General features: G+C 43.3%; 1 protein-coding gene across 1 annotated transcript in view; it reads left to right on the top strand.

The window, feature by feature from the left end:
• The window catches only part of CNTNAP2 (contactin associated protein-like 2), a 909256-nt gene that overhangs the window by 405006 nt on the left and 489384 nt on the right, over positions 1-14866 (top strand). Inside the window, exon 5 of the mRNA XM_010843889.1 lies at positions 11995-12151. Within this exon, the coding sequence (XP_010842191.1) occupies positions 11995-12151 (157 nt within the window). The remainder of the gene's footprint in view (positions 1-11994; positions 12152-14866) is intronic.

Raw genomic sequence — 14866 nt, 5'->3', positions numbered from 1 at the left:
TAGTTAAATAGTTACAAGGAAACAATTCTTCTGTGCTCTGGTGTCAATTCTTTTGTTGTTGAGGGAAAAAAAAGGAGGGCAAATTTTAGAGGTTTTGCTGTTTGAATAAGCATCACTTTTACCCACTTGAAAAATATGACACATTATTGTTACTGAATTTTTGTCATTTCACTGTTTTTCTGTGAGATCAGAGGACTTTGAATTTGTGCCACTTTTATTAACTGCTGTGCTGTCAAGAAAGGCTTTAGCATCTTAGCTCCCTGGGAGAGGGCCCGGTAATGGATGAATAATGAGTGACTCTGCGGGTTTGGTACCCTGTGAACAAGAAAAGCATTCTGCCTCCGCTGAACAGCAGGTGTGATCTGTGACCTCGGGTTGCCCGTTATATAAGCAGTGACTTACTTTGCTGTTAAAGGATGCCCATGTTTTTCAGATAGTAGCACAGTACTGTCCTCAGAGTAGTATGACAGGGTTAAAGGTCAAGGCTAATTATTTTAATGTCATCGGTTTTTATTTTCTCGTTTAACTTGTTACATGTAGAGAAGACAGGATTAGTTCAAGAAGCCTTGGCATTAAGGCTTACCCTTCCCTCTTGTTCTTTTTGAGAAATCCCCTGATAATGTCTTCATCAGAGTGAGCTGGAGATGAGGAAGCCAGCCTGAGACCTTCTCAGAGGCCTGTTTATGTGGGGTTGATTCAGGCTAACACCTGCTGGGAAGAAACACTGAGTCATGGTAGTGATTGTAGCTATTGATCAATACCAGCCCAATCATCACAGCTTTCATTTTCTCCTCTTTGTAAATTTCTTTGATTTTTTGACCACAAATATGTTCAAAACCCCCACTGTCTTGTAGAATCTGCACTTGCTTCTGGTTGGTCCAAATGCTTCTGGTTGGACCAATCCCCATGGAAGCCTATTCATGGGGCTTGCCTATTTTGTTCATTCATGTCTGCTTCCTTAGATCGTCATTACCTTGACCTCTTAAAGTTTGATTATTTGAAATATGACACTGCCCTTCAGGTTCATCAGTGACCTACTAAGCCTTGATGTTGATCAAGCTTTACCCTTCCCCTTGCTGGGACAGCCAGTCCTCAGCTACCTGCTGTAAACGCTAGGCACTGGAGGTACAGAAGCGATGTCCAGATGCAGCATCCTGTCTGCAGGGGAGCTGAGTGCAGAAAACAGCCAAATACAGCAGGATTGAGTGTAGTAATGCAGGTCCGTAGAGAGTGGCTTAACACAAGATTGTTGTTGTTTAGTTGCCAAGTCATATCTGACCCTTTGTGACCCCGTGGACTACAGCACACCAGGCTTCCCTGTCCCTTCACTATCTCCTGGAGTTGGCTCAGACTCATATCCATTGAAAACTTTGACTTCTCATTACTAAAAAAACTGAAGTGCAGATATCATGAAAATACTCACAATCATTTCTCCAACCACACATTCTGCTTCTCAACACTGACCCCACCAGTCTAACTGATTGCCCCATGGTTCCTGAAATGAACCATGGGCTTCCCTCTTGGCTCAGCTAGTAAAGAATCCACCTGCAATGCGGGAGACCTGGGTTCGATCCCTGGCTTGGGAAGATCGCCTGGAGAAGGGAATGGCTACCCACTCCAGTATCCTCGCTTGGAGAATTCCAAGGACTGTATAGTCCACAGGGTTGCAAAGAGTTGGACACAACCGAGCCACTTTCACTTTCCTGAAATGAGTTGGATGTTTCCTAGCGTCCGTCACACCTTAGCCCACATTCAGATTCTGAAAGGCTTATATCCTCTTTACAGTTTTCTAGAACCTACCTGTCCTTAAAAGCTGAAGTCAGATCTGTGTCTTCATGGAGGCTCGCCAATGTACCTTAATCCTTGGTAATCACTCCCTTCTGCAAAATCCCACAGGACCCATTGTCTGAACCACTCCTATGATGTTTAATGTGCATTTTTTTTTGTCTTATTCTGTGTGCCCTATCAGAAATCAAGGCACAAAGCTGTCATAATTATTGTTGCTGTTTTTCATGTCAGATTCTTTGCAACCACATGGACTATAGCCTGCCAGGCTCCTCTGTTCTCCACTATCTCCTGGAATTTGCTCAGGTTCATATCCAATGAGTCAGTGATGCCATCCAACCATCTCATCCTCTGCCACCCCTTCTCCTTCTGCCTTCAATCTTTCCTGGCATCAGCATATTTTCCAATGAGATTCTTGTTTTATATTTAAAAATAAAATGAAAATTAATAAAATCAAGGCACAGCCTATCGAAACAGTCCATATAAATAATAGGCCAAGGGAAGGCATGTTTTATCAAATAACTACAGTATTTAATGGAGAATTAAAATAAAAGGAGCAGCCAGTACTCATACAAATTATTGTTCCTGGAATTCAGTTAATTCCTTCTTCATTTGTTCTATAAAGAGGAAAAGAAATATTGAAATAATTGGCCACGGTTTTTCCAGTAAAAAAAACTCAAATAGTGCTTTCCTGTGTCCTGCAAACAGCATGTGGTTCCATTCGATCACGTTGGTATTATTAATCACATTTGTTACTGGGGCGATGGTTCAAAGGGATTAACCAGAGTTGCTGAGGGGACATGAAGGCCTGAGACCGTTACAGAAACCGAGGCCAAGTTAACTTACAGTGAGTTGGTCTATTCTGTTCCCTTTAATACTGCTCAGAATTACAAACTCCCATCTAATCTGCCACTTCAATTCCATTCAAATTAACAAAATCTAATTCATTTGAATAGGATTCAAAGTGATTTGATTCAACTCAATCAAATTCTGCTCAGTGGAATCAGTCCTTGATTGAAATCTATTAAGCTCAATTCAATAAAATAAATTTAAATATTATGCAGTGAAATTAATTTTTAATTGATTAGCATTTCAGTTCAGGTCCATCTTGATCTGAACTTCAATTCTCCATTTCTAAATTTGGTCCCTATTCAAATTAATAAAATACAGTAAAATCTGATGTAATTCTGAAAGATGCAACGTGAAGCTAATCAGCTTCATTAATTTCTATTCAGCCCTAATCAAATGAGTTTAGTGACATTCAATCACAGAGAGATAAAATGTTCACCTTTAATGCCAAATTGAATGTTTATATGATAACTTCTAAATTATAAGTTTCCCGACTTCACATCACTGTCTGCAGTATGAACTCCACAGGACATTTCTGGATTCATTCTTTGTTTTGTCTTTTTCTTAACACAGAACAACTTAGAACTATGCTATGCTAAGTCACTTCAGTCGTGTCCGACTCTGTGTGACCCCATAGACGGCAGCCTCCTAGGCTCCACCGTTCCTGGGATTCTCCAGGCAAGAACACTGGAGTGGGTTGCCATTTCCTTCTCCAATGCATGAAAGTGAAAAGTGAAAGTGAAGTTGCTCAGTCGTGTCCGACTCTTAGCGACCCCATAGACTGCAGCCTACCAGACTCCTCCGTCCATGGGATTTTCCAGGCAAGAGTACTGGAGTGGGGTGCCATTGCCTTCTCATAACTTAGAACTAGATGGTTGGAAATCAAAAAATAATATTGTTATCTGGTTTAGCAAAGTGATTTCAGGAAAGTTATAGGTGGCTAATTGATAGGCTCTTGTGCCTATGAAAAAGCCAAGATGCATGATTTTTAATTTTATTTTTAAAGCTCTTACTCTAAATAGTAAAATAAAGGCATTCAGACTCAGGATTGTGGTCATGAAATTGCAAAAAAAAAGTAAAAGGGGGATTATAGTGACTGAATTATTCAGAGAAAAAATAACTGTAAATTTTAAATGGAGGTGTTGCTGTGATCAGTACTATTATGACTTCGTCAGATTGAACCTAGAATACAGGTCCTGGACTGGTGCACCAAGGGGACAATTATTCTGTGAACTGAAGCCACTCTGTCATTTCCTCAGGTCAGTGTGTGGATAAAGATAAGGATCACCAGGGCATTAGTAACAGGGTCTCAAGATTTTCCTCTGAGATTCTCATTCTGTAGGCCAGGAAATCTATATGGTTCACAAGAGCCTGAGATGAATCTTATTTTAGCTCAGTTGAAAACCCTTCCCTATACCAATTTCTCACTAGAGGGAAAAATCTCAGAAGCAGTCACTCCATGACATCCCCTCCAAGGCCCCTCTTTCTCTGAGGATCCTGAGACAGGCTGCCTTGATCCAGTGCCTGGAAGTGATTGCATTAAGAACCAGTTTCACATGGTGAAGAAGAGAGGCTTCCTCCATTTAAGCCCCAGAACTCAGAACTGGTGGCCTGTTCCTCCTTCCAGTGCTGGGGTCAAGGACAGCTGTCAGCATCATCTTTACGGCTCTGCAACCCTTGGACTGTGCATACCTCTTACTAAAGGAAAAAGGGATTCTGGCCTGCTCGATTTTTCAAGTTAATAACTATCAGATTATTTGGAGAGCTCTGTAGTAGCAGCTATAGCACCTCTAAATTTCCTCTCTGCTCCCAGCCTAATCTGGAGGTTAGGGTAAGGGCTCTTTTATCTTCCTTCTTCTCTAGGTCATTTGCATTGGGAGGAAGGTTCTCCCAAGTACAAAATGTTTTGCACCTACAGTCTAGAATTATACCAATTAAGGTTGTCTTTACTTGAGAAGGCTTTCTTATCTCTCCTTGCTATTCTTTGGAACTCTGCATTCAGATGGCTACCTCTTTCCGTTTCTCCTTTGCCTTTTGCTTCTCCTCTTCTCTCAGCTATTTGTAAGGCTTTCTCAGACAACCATTTTGCCTTTTTGTATTTCTTTTTCTTGGGGATGGTCTTGATCCCTGCCTCCTATACAATGTTATGAATCTCCATCCATAGTTCTTCAGGCACTCTATCAGATCTAATCCCTTGACTCTATTTATCACTTCCACTGTATAAGGGATTTGATTTAGATCATACCTAAATGACCTAGTGGTTTTCCCTATGTTCTTCAATTTAAGTCTGAATTTGGCAATAAGGAGTTCATGATCTGAGCCAGAGTCAGCTCCCAGTCTCGTTTTTTGCTGACTGTATAGAGCTTCTCTATCTTCAGCTGCAAAGAATATAATTAATCTGATTTCCATATTGACCATCTGGTAATGTCCATGTGGAGTCTTCTCTTGTTGTTGGAAGAGGGTGTTTGCTATGGTCAGTGCATTCTCTTGGCAAAACTCTGTTACCCTTTGCCCTGCTTCATTCTGTACTCCAAGGCCAAACCTGCCTGTCATTCCAGGTATCTCTTGACTTCCTACTTTTGCATTCCAATACCCTATGATGAAAGGGACTTTTTTTTTTCTTTTGGTATTAACTGTATTGGTATTAATTGTAGAAGGTCTTGTAGAACCATCATAGAACCATTCAACTTCAGCTTCTTCAGCACCAGTGGTTGGGACATAGTCTCGGATTACTATGGTTACTTAATAAGCATATTGTCACCATGGATTATTGTAGTCTGATTCGAGTGTTCAGTTGAAATTTGTTTATCAAGTATAGGAAAAAATGATTGGGTTGTGCTGCAGTAAGAATGGAAGTGTATTGGGAGATTTTCCAGAGTATGAGTCTTTCTTTAGAATGAGATCTTACACCATAAGGGTCTTCAAATAGCCAAAATAATCCAGATAGCTTGAGCCCAGGGCACACAGTAAAGGAGCAGGGGACGCTAAGCAGAGCTCTCTTTCCTCTGCTAAAAGCCCCCTGCGATTCTTTAATGTAATTTGTAGATAAGCAGATAGTAGGAGATATAATAAGGCTAGGTTTCATCAAGCTCCAAATAGGCTTTTAAGTTTTCATTTTGGAGACAATAAACCTTTCTGGTATTGTTTTTAACATTCTGTAGGAATGGATGGAATGGAACTAATTAAATGTCCAGCGACAGTACTGGGTCTTACCGTAGCTCTGCCAGGATACTGTTTCTATAAGTAGATTATTAGGTTATTCTGCGTAACTCCGAGGTTCTGAAGAATGCACTGAAAGTCACAGGTATGCGCCACATTTGTATCAAGCAGTCCCCATGCATTTGCCCTTGTGTTTCTGAAACAACTTGTTACTGGAGAAAATAACAGAGATCTATTGGCTTTAAATTTGAGGAAAACAAGTTGCCTCTTCTCTTTCTCTCTTCTTCAGTCATCCAGCCCATAATGAATCCTCAACATAATAAAATTGGTCTTCAGTGAGTACAAAGTGCCATGATCACATTTAATTCAATCCATATCTGGCTATCTTAATACAATATCACTCACTTTCATAATTTAGCTTCTAGTTAACCTCAAATATGGTTTATCAGTACATAATCTTGTTGCAAGGATTACTCCTACTCAATGTAGTTAGCAAAAATCTTCATATACCGAGGTCAGAGAAATTCTTGAACTCTTAGCACTGGATAATTAAATTGTTTCTTTTCTCACCACTTCTTATTCTTTTCTTTTAAAAAGTCTTTCCATTTTTATCACCTTTAACTTATTTTCCCCAAAGCCAATTAATAGGTAAATAATGATCTGTAAAGCAAAAAGTAGCACTTTGTTAGCCTAGCACTGAAATAAGGCAGTTCTTTGCTCAACACAAGTTGAACCATTCTCTTCTCACTGAATATAAAATATATGCCAAGTTAATAAATTATAATGATTTGATTTAACCAAATTAGCCAGTGCTAATAACAAAGGGTACAACTTGATTTTTCTCTGGAATGTGTTGTTCTTATTGGCATTCATCTGTTCCTGGGAGATGTGAAAACAGCTAAGTAAAACATTTTGTACTGCACTTAACTTATTTTCCTAGGAAGGAGAACAAAATAACATTGATTTTGCACCACCCTAACTGGGAACATTTTAATGTATGACAAAAGTGCCTTGAGTAAAAGGTAGGGGATCAGGGGAAAGAGATGGGAAATTGAACTCCTCTCTCCTGGTCACTAATGTGTCTCCTCACACAGAACACGAGAAACATGATCACTGCTGATCATCTTCTTGGATTGCATCTTGATGTCTATCAAGAGTCCCTCCCTGCAGGACCTGAGCCTGCCATGTGAAGCTGGTTCAGAGCCGGGGTCCCATGCAGAGCATAGAGTTCCTGCTAGAGCACCAGAGGCCCAGACACCTTGACAGTGTGACCCCCTCTCCTAGGCTTCCTGATACTCCCTGTCAGTTTGGTGGGAACCAGCTAGATCTTTCTCTGCTTCCCCTAGAGAGCATTTCTCAGAGTTCCATGCTAAAGGAGCAGCTGATGATAATGGTTGCTCCCTTGACTGACGTTGTCCTGATTTCATAAAGAATCCCGAGCCACACAGCTTCTCTGGTTTGTGCAATTTATCATCACTCTCTGTGACAAGAATATGACCGTGGTAGGTTGCTTCTACTAGTGCCTGGAAGGAACGATCGGAAATTGAACTGACATTCTGAGATACACACTCTTGCCTTGCCTATTTCATGTACAGGCAGGACAAGAGTGTTTCCTGCCAGGTAACCCATTGACTTCAGTTCTTCAGGTGTTCTGATGGTTTCTTCGCCCTCACCATGTGGGTTAGTATCCCCTCATTTCCCAAAGCAATGAGAGTAAATGAAATTTCTTCTAAGAGAAAGAATTTAGCATTAGGTAAGCTTGAAAAGGTGCAGTGTGATGACGAGAGGGGATAATCAGTCTAGGTCATGTTCTGCACTTTCAGTGACAGGTTATGGCCTGCAAGGCCCCAGGGGCCTTCGCAGTGTCAGCATGGCACCATCCACCTTTGTCCTCTTCCTATAACACGGCCAGGGATGGAATCAGCAGAGACCTAATGCAGCTTACTAACCAGGGACCCGGCTCAGGTTTTATTGTTTCCATAAATGCAATTTTTAAGCATTATTTTTTTAACTCTTGACTGCATCAAAAGAAAACAAGAGTAGTTTATTATCGGCCAAGGTTCCAATATTAAAAAGCATCAGAAATTGGATATGTTCCTTTGCTCTGATGGAAAGAGAAGGGAGAAGCAAGACAGTCAGTTCAGTTCAGTTCAGTCGCTCAGTCATGTCTGACTCTGAGACCCCCATGAACCGCAGCACGCCAGGCCTCCCTGTCCATCACCAACTCCCAGAGATCACCCAAACCCATGTCCATTAAGTTGGTGATGCCATCCAACCATCTCATCCTCTGTCATCCCCTTCTCCTCCTACCTTCAATCTTTCCCAGCATCAGGGTCTTTTCAAATGAATCAGCTCTTCACATCAGGTGGCCAAAGTATTGGAGTTTCAGCTTCAACATCAGTCCTTCCAATGAACACCCATGACTGATCTCCTTTAGGATGAACTGGTTGGTTGCAAGTCTCCTTGCAGTCCAAGGGACTCTCAAGAGTCTTCTCCAACACCACAGTTCAAAAGCATCAATTCTTCAGCACTCAGCTTTCTTTATAGTCCAACTCTCACATCCATACATGACCACTGGAAAAACCATAGCCTTGACTAGATGGACCTTTGTTGGCAAAGTAATGTCTCTGCTTTTTATTATGCTATCTAGGTTGGTCATAACTTTCCTTCCAGGGAGTAAGCGTCTTTTAATTGCATGGCTGCAGTCACCATCTGCAGTGATTTTGGAACCCAGAAAAATAAAGTCAGCTGCTGTTTCCACTGTTCCCCATCTATTTGCCATGAAGTGATGGGACCAGATGCCGTGATCTTAGTTTTCTGAATGTTGAGCTTTAAGCCAACATTTTCACTCTCCTCTTTCACTTTCATCAAGAGGCTGTTTAGTTCTTCACTTTCTGCCATAAGGGTGGTGTCATCTGCATATCTGAGGTTATTGTTATTTCTCCTGGCAGTCTTGATTCCAGCTTGTGCTTCTTCCAGCCCAGGGTTTCTCATGATGTACTCTGCATATAAATTAAATAAGCAGGGTGACCATATACAGTCTTGACATACTCCTTTTCCTATTTGGAACCAGTCTGTTGTTCCATGTCCAGTTCTAACTGTCGCTTCCTGACCTGCATACAGGTTTCTCAAGAGGCAGGTCAGGTGGTCTGGTATTCCCATCTCTTTCAGAATTATCCACATTTTATTGTGATCCACACAGTCAAAGGCTTTGGCACAGTCAATAAAGCAGAAATAGATGTTTTTCTGGAACAAGAAAGCTTGGCTGTAAAAAGAAAACTCAGCCCCCTGTACACTGGGACAGGCCCCAGCAGGTTGGGAGGCAGGGTTTCAGAATGGAAGAGCTAGCTTCTTCTCCCTTCAGAGCATGGTGCTGAAATCACCCTCTCCACTATTGGCCAGTTCAAGTCTAATGTAGTTCTTAAAAATCAGGGGCCAAAAATGATCTGGCGAAGGGATAAATAGTTAACTTTTCCAAATTAAGTCAATGCAACTAGAAAATCTGGAAATTTGTATGGAGTTAGAGAATACCTGAATAGTTCCTTTCCAAGTTCAGAGTTTTTACTCCATTCATTACAACAAGCCTGAACTCTCAGTACAGTTTTATAACTTTAAATCACCTACCTCTAAAAAAATAAGCAAACATGAAGACCTACTGGCATCTCTGAGAAGACGGAGCAGCAGTTTTTACACAGTTCCAGTATGGCTCTTTCTTCCTTTACTGTGTTACTTGCTTAGGTGCTGTTGACTGTTCAGGGGTCCCAGCCTCTGCGATCCCATGTCTGATTTCTGTCATTATGTACTGTGGGCTTCACTAGTAGCTCAGACAGTAAAGCATCCACCTACAATGCAAGAGACCTGGGTTTGATCCCTGGATCTGGAAGATCCCCTGGAGAGGGAAATGGCAACCCACTCTAGTATCCTTGCCTGGCAATCCATGGACAGAGGAGCCTGGCCGGCTACAGTCCATGGAGTCGCAAAGAGTCAGACTCGACTCAGCAACTAACACACATGTAGTCATATCAGAAATAAAGTGTGCAATAAATGTAATGCACTTTTATCATCCCCAAAGCATCCGCCTCCAACCCCAATCCATGGAAGGTCGTTTTCCATGAAACCAGTCCCTGGCACCAGAAATTTGGGGCACCTCTGGTTTAGATGACAGCTTACAGAGTGAAAAATGTTTTATTTCTAAGCACAAGCACATGCACAGATGTGTGCTTGAGACAAGTGTGCACCCGACACGCTGAGAGGGTGGTGAGTGATTAGAATGGGATTGTAGCCGCACACGTGGGGATTTTAACTGTGGAGTGCAGGTTCACTGGCCACACGGCTTCCACCAGATTCTGTTCAGTTCCCAGCCTCCTGCAAGGGCAGCTTTCTCTGTCCTTCCCTCCTCTGCCTGCTGCTGCCTAGCCACTTCTTCCCATTATTCCCCTGAAACTCCTCTCAACAAACACCGTATAGCTGTCAAATGAAAAGGGAAAGTTAAAACCTTCATCTTAATGAACTCTGCTATCAAATCTGACGATGCCGACCACACCACTCTTATGGAAATTCTTTACTTGTTTCTCCTCCACCCTCTCAGACTATCTTCTTTCTTGCTCCTCCTTTTTTCTGTTCTCTAAATGCTGCTGGAATCCAAAAGATTCCAGTGACTTCTCTCCTGCTGCCAGTGATTTAGGCTGATGGCTCCTAAAAGGGGATTTTCAGCCCAGAGAATGCTCCTGAGACCCCGTCTCTGAGAGCCAGTTGCCCACTTCGTGTACGAGGGTCATCATCCTTTCTTCTTCATTCTCTAGATTTCTCATCTTCTTCCCTGTGATCTACTGGATGGTGAAGCACATCACCATCCTCTTAGTCACCTGAGCCGGAAATCTGGGATTAATCCACACACCGTCTCCCCACCCAAATCCCAATAGTCCCAAGCCAGTTGTACCTCCTTCATCACTTTGCATGTTCTCTGCCTCTCCATTTTCACTGCGATCTTGTTATTTCTCTTTGGTATTAACACAGAAGCATCACATCTGGCCTCCATGACTCCATCCCCCGAAATCTGCCTTTCATCTCACTGCAGATCTTTACAAACACAAACGTGACCATGAAAATGCCCTGCTTAAAATACTTCAATGGTTTCCCATTAGTTTCAGAATGAAGTTCAGCTTTCTTAAAATGGAGGAAATCAACACTGAAAAGCAAGAATAAACCAACGCAAAATAGCTTTATTTGGACAAAGTTTGTTGTGCTACGGCCCTCACCCACTGTCTGATGCGACCTACCCTGCTTCCCTCTCAGATTTCTCTCTCATCCCTGTTCTACCATCAGTGAACATGCGTGCTCTGTATAGAACTTTACACTCTTTCTCCTTTGCCTAGCGCTCCTTGTCTCATTTACATCCTTATCCACCTGGGTAACCTAACTACCAAGACATAGCTCTAGTTCCCTCTTCTAGGAAACTTCCTTTCCTCACCTACTCTCCAAAATTAAATTTCACACTCAATCTGTATCTTTTCCTCCATGTTCCTGCTGAGTTTCTTATAACGTTTGACACATAAAGGAAACGCAATAGGATGTCTGACGAGTAAATGAATGGGTGAGTATTAGGCCAAATAATAAAGCAAAATAGGATGGTATAATGAGCATTGTTCAATGTCTTATGAGAAAAAGTGTCAAACTTCCAGTCTGGGAGCTGCTCTGCTGTGTAATTGAAAGAATCACTTAACCTTCCTGCACCTAGGTTGCTTACCTGTAAAATAAGATCATACTAAGGCATGATGAAAGTCCACATTTAGCTCTGATCGTCTGTCATCTCCATGACTGTGCTTTCATGGAAAAGCACAAGTAGCCATGAACCTAGTTGTACATTTGAGAACCGATGCATGGCACACACACCCTCCTACTTTGTGGGTATGCCCCATCTGGGCAGCCACTTTACAGAACAGGCTTCTTAACTCCTGGAGCTTGAATGTAAAATCTTTCAGAGGGAGAGGTACTTACCCTGGTGGGAAAGCTTGAGCTTACCATTCCCTCTGAAGTTTCTTATTGCATTTCCCTATTATTGAAAGGCCCTGACTTCTAAGAGGGCTGAGTGGTGTTCAGGGTATCAGAGAGCCGCGGCTCCTGGCTTGGGGGGATGTGACTGTGGCGTGGTAGTGGCTGGGTGCAGGTCCCATCTCAGTGTGCTTTTCCCCTTTCTTGCAGATGGAAGCCCTTACACCTGGTGGGTTGGCAAAGCCAACGAGAAGCACTACTACTGGGGAGGCTCTGGGCCTGGAATCCAGAAATGTGCCTGCGGCATCGAGCGCAACTGCACAGACCCCAAATACTACTGCAACTGTGACGCGGATTACAAGCAGTGGTGAGTGCGGGGGCCCGGCGTGCGAGCTCCCTCCCAGCCTGCCTGGAGGCCAGACTAATTAGATGGGAGAGAAAGTGTGAAAAGTGCTGAAATAATAAGAGACTGGGTTAGAAAGGTTCGGGACTAACCCAGCTGACAAATGTCAGGAACGTTCTGAAAACTATAAAAGCCGAAAGAGGTCAGTGCTACAAGGGTATGCATTTAGAAATAGAAGAACACATAATTGATGTATTCATATTTTATTCAGAGAGGAAAATAATGAGGCATGTAGTAGACAGTGATTTGCATTATAAAATGTGCTTTGTGACAATACAAGGGGTGGCCGCGGGCAGGGAGCCGTGTGCAGGCCTGTGAGAGCACAACAGCCTCTACGGTGAGTGCTCCCACCTCCTACGGTGTCTGCTTTGAGGAGCTGGATGAGAAAAAAAAAGACAGAGGTGGGAAAGAAAGGGACGATTGTGCTTTCCTCTCGTCTTCAGCAACAGTGCCTACCCGTCTGCTTTTGTTTCATGCCTTGAACTGTTTATAACTCTGATACAAATCAGTTCAAAGAAGATCTATTTGGGGTTTCTTTCATCCCTCTACTGGCTTTTGTCCTGCTTCACGGCGAATGGCTGTGTCTGTGTCCGTAATAGATAAAGATAAATCAGCTGTCATTCTGTGGGGGGAAAGGCCCCAGAAGTTTTGAGTGGAAAATGTAAGCCTGAGTCCGGTTCTTCCCATAAAGCGCATGTCTTGCAACAGCTGCTTGTTTCTGACATGGAAGAGGCGGCTGTGCTCCATCCCCGCCTCTGGGTGGCAGCAGAGAGCACAGCCCCGAATTTCTTCATGTGCCTGATCACAGTTGCCTACAGTCGCCCCGGTTTTAGTCGATGCTAACTACATAGAGGACAGTTTACAAGATAAGTTCATCCTACCAGTTAACTGAAAACTAGTTCTGCATGTAAAGTTGTATGCTTGTCAGATTGGATGCCTACCTATTTTCCAAAAGCCTTTTTTTTTTTTAGTAAATGATATTACAGAGGCTATATTCAGTGGCTTAGAATTTCTGTGCAGGTGTATAAAAAGTTATCATTACTCTTTAACTGTGGTTTATGGAAGGAACGTGAAGTCACTCAGTCGTGTCCGACTCTTTGCGACCCCGTGGACTGTAGCCCACCAGGCTTCTCCGTCCATGGGATTCTCCAGGCAAGAATACTGGAGTGGGTTACCATTTCCTTCTCCAGGGGGTCTTCCCGACCCAGGGATCGAACCCAGGTCTCCCGCATTAGAGGCAGACGCTTTAACCTCTGAGCCACCATATATTCACTCTTTAATTTTGTTTGTTTGAGAGATGTGTCTACAAGCGCATGCACACACATATACACACTGACACACTATAGAAAGACTAGAAGTCAGGAGAATGAAATCAGAAAGACCCGACCTTCGAAGGTAACTTTCGGTCAGGCAGCCTGTCCTCGATGCAGTCAGTCCTTCACTCATGGTGATATCAATGGAGCTCTTGTGTGCTGGGGAGTCTTCTAGGTTCTGGGAATACAACAGAGACTGGCAGTAACAAGAACCCCTGCTCTGGCCTATGTTCTTGCCACTTCTTACTAGTCGTGTGTCTGTAAGTAGGTTCTGAGGGCTCGCTCAGATTCATTTGTCTGCTCAGCTTTGACTCACGGAGACTTCGGGAAGCAGACTTTGGTGCAGCCTCCCAGACCAGAAGGAAGAGCACTGATCCCAGATGGTTCATTGTTCAAGCAACCTACACTGGTCAATGCTTTTGTCCTGCCGTGGAGGGGAGTTGAGATATTCATGAGGAAAAGGGAGATCTAGTGCGTGAATCCAAGTGAAATTTGTTTTTGTCAGATGTCATCCCAAGGGCTTGGGATACAATGACAAATAGAGCATGCTCTTTGTCCTCAAGGACTCAGAAACTAGTTGGGAAAACACACACACAGAGACAACATAATACAACCAGCGCTCTGACGAAGACATTGCAGGGTCCAACAAAACCAGTGCAAGGAAACTGAAGTCCAACTGAGGGAGAGTGGAGAGGAGCTAGGACGGGCCTTATGAGTCAGGGATGCCTGGAAGAGAGGTAAGAGTTTGCAGGGCACACTCTCCCTTGCAAGATTGACTTGGAGGAGAGGCAGGAGTGAGGACAGCCGGTTTGGGGAGCCATCAGGGCCGAAGATCTTGGGTGTAACGTGGAGAAGAAAGAAGGTTCAGTGAGGCTGAGCAGCTGGGCAGCAAACACCAGAGCTGCCATTCTTTTCAGTGGGTGGTAGGAGAGTAGGAGATGGATTTACTGGCAGTGAGCCCTGTGGAGGTAACCTTGATGGAAAGGGTGGGAGCGGGGGGGAAAGAGCCAGCAAAAGGAAGTCACGTGCGTTCCTCAAAGGCATTGAGGGCCAGACAGTGGAAATGGTGGAACATGACTATGCGAGAAGAAAGAGAGGGGTCTGGTAGGCTCCCCACTGGGCACCTGGAAATGGTTAAATTCCTTACCAGGTAAGGGGACAACAGTTCAGCAGGTAGATGATAGGTTCAGCTTTGAAAATACTAAGTTTGAAGCTCCAACATAACACTGTGTCTAAACCCAGAGAGGCACCATTCCTGGGATCACTGCTAAGATATTCAGGCTTCAGAGCAATGCACTTCCAAGAACATCAGTTCAGTTCAGTTCAGTTCAGTCGTGTCTGACTCTTTGCGACCCCATAAATCGCA

Source organism: Bison bison, unplaced genomic scaffold (genome assembly GCF_000754665.1).
Source record: "Bison bison bison isolate TAMUID 2011002044 unplaced genomic scaffold, Bison_UMD1.0 scf7180017864191, whole genome shotgun sequence".
Classification (NCBI taxonomy): domain Eukaryota; kingdom Metazoa; phylum Chordata; class Mammalia; order Artiodactyla; family Bovidae; genus Bison; species Bison bison.
The sequence above is the reverse complement of the archived record's forward strand: the minus strand, read 5'-3'. Positions and strand labels throughout refer to the sequence as shown.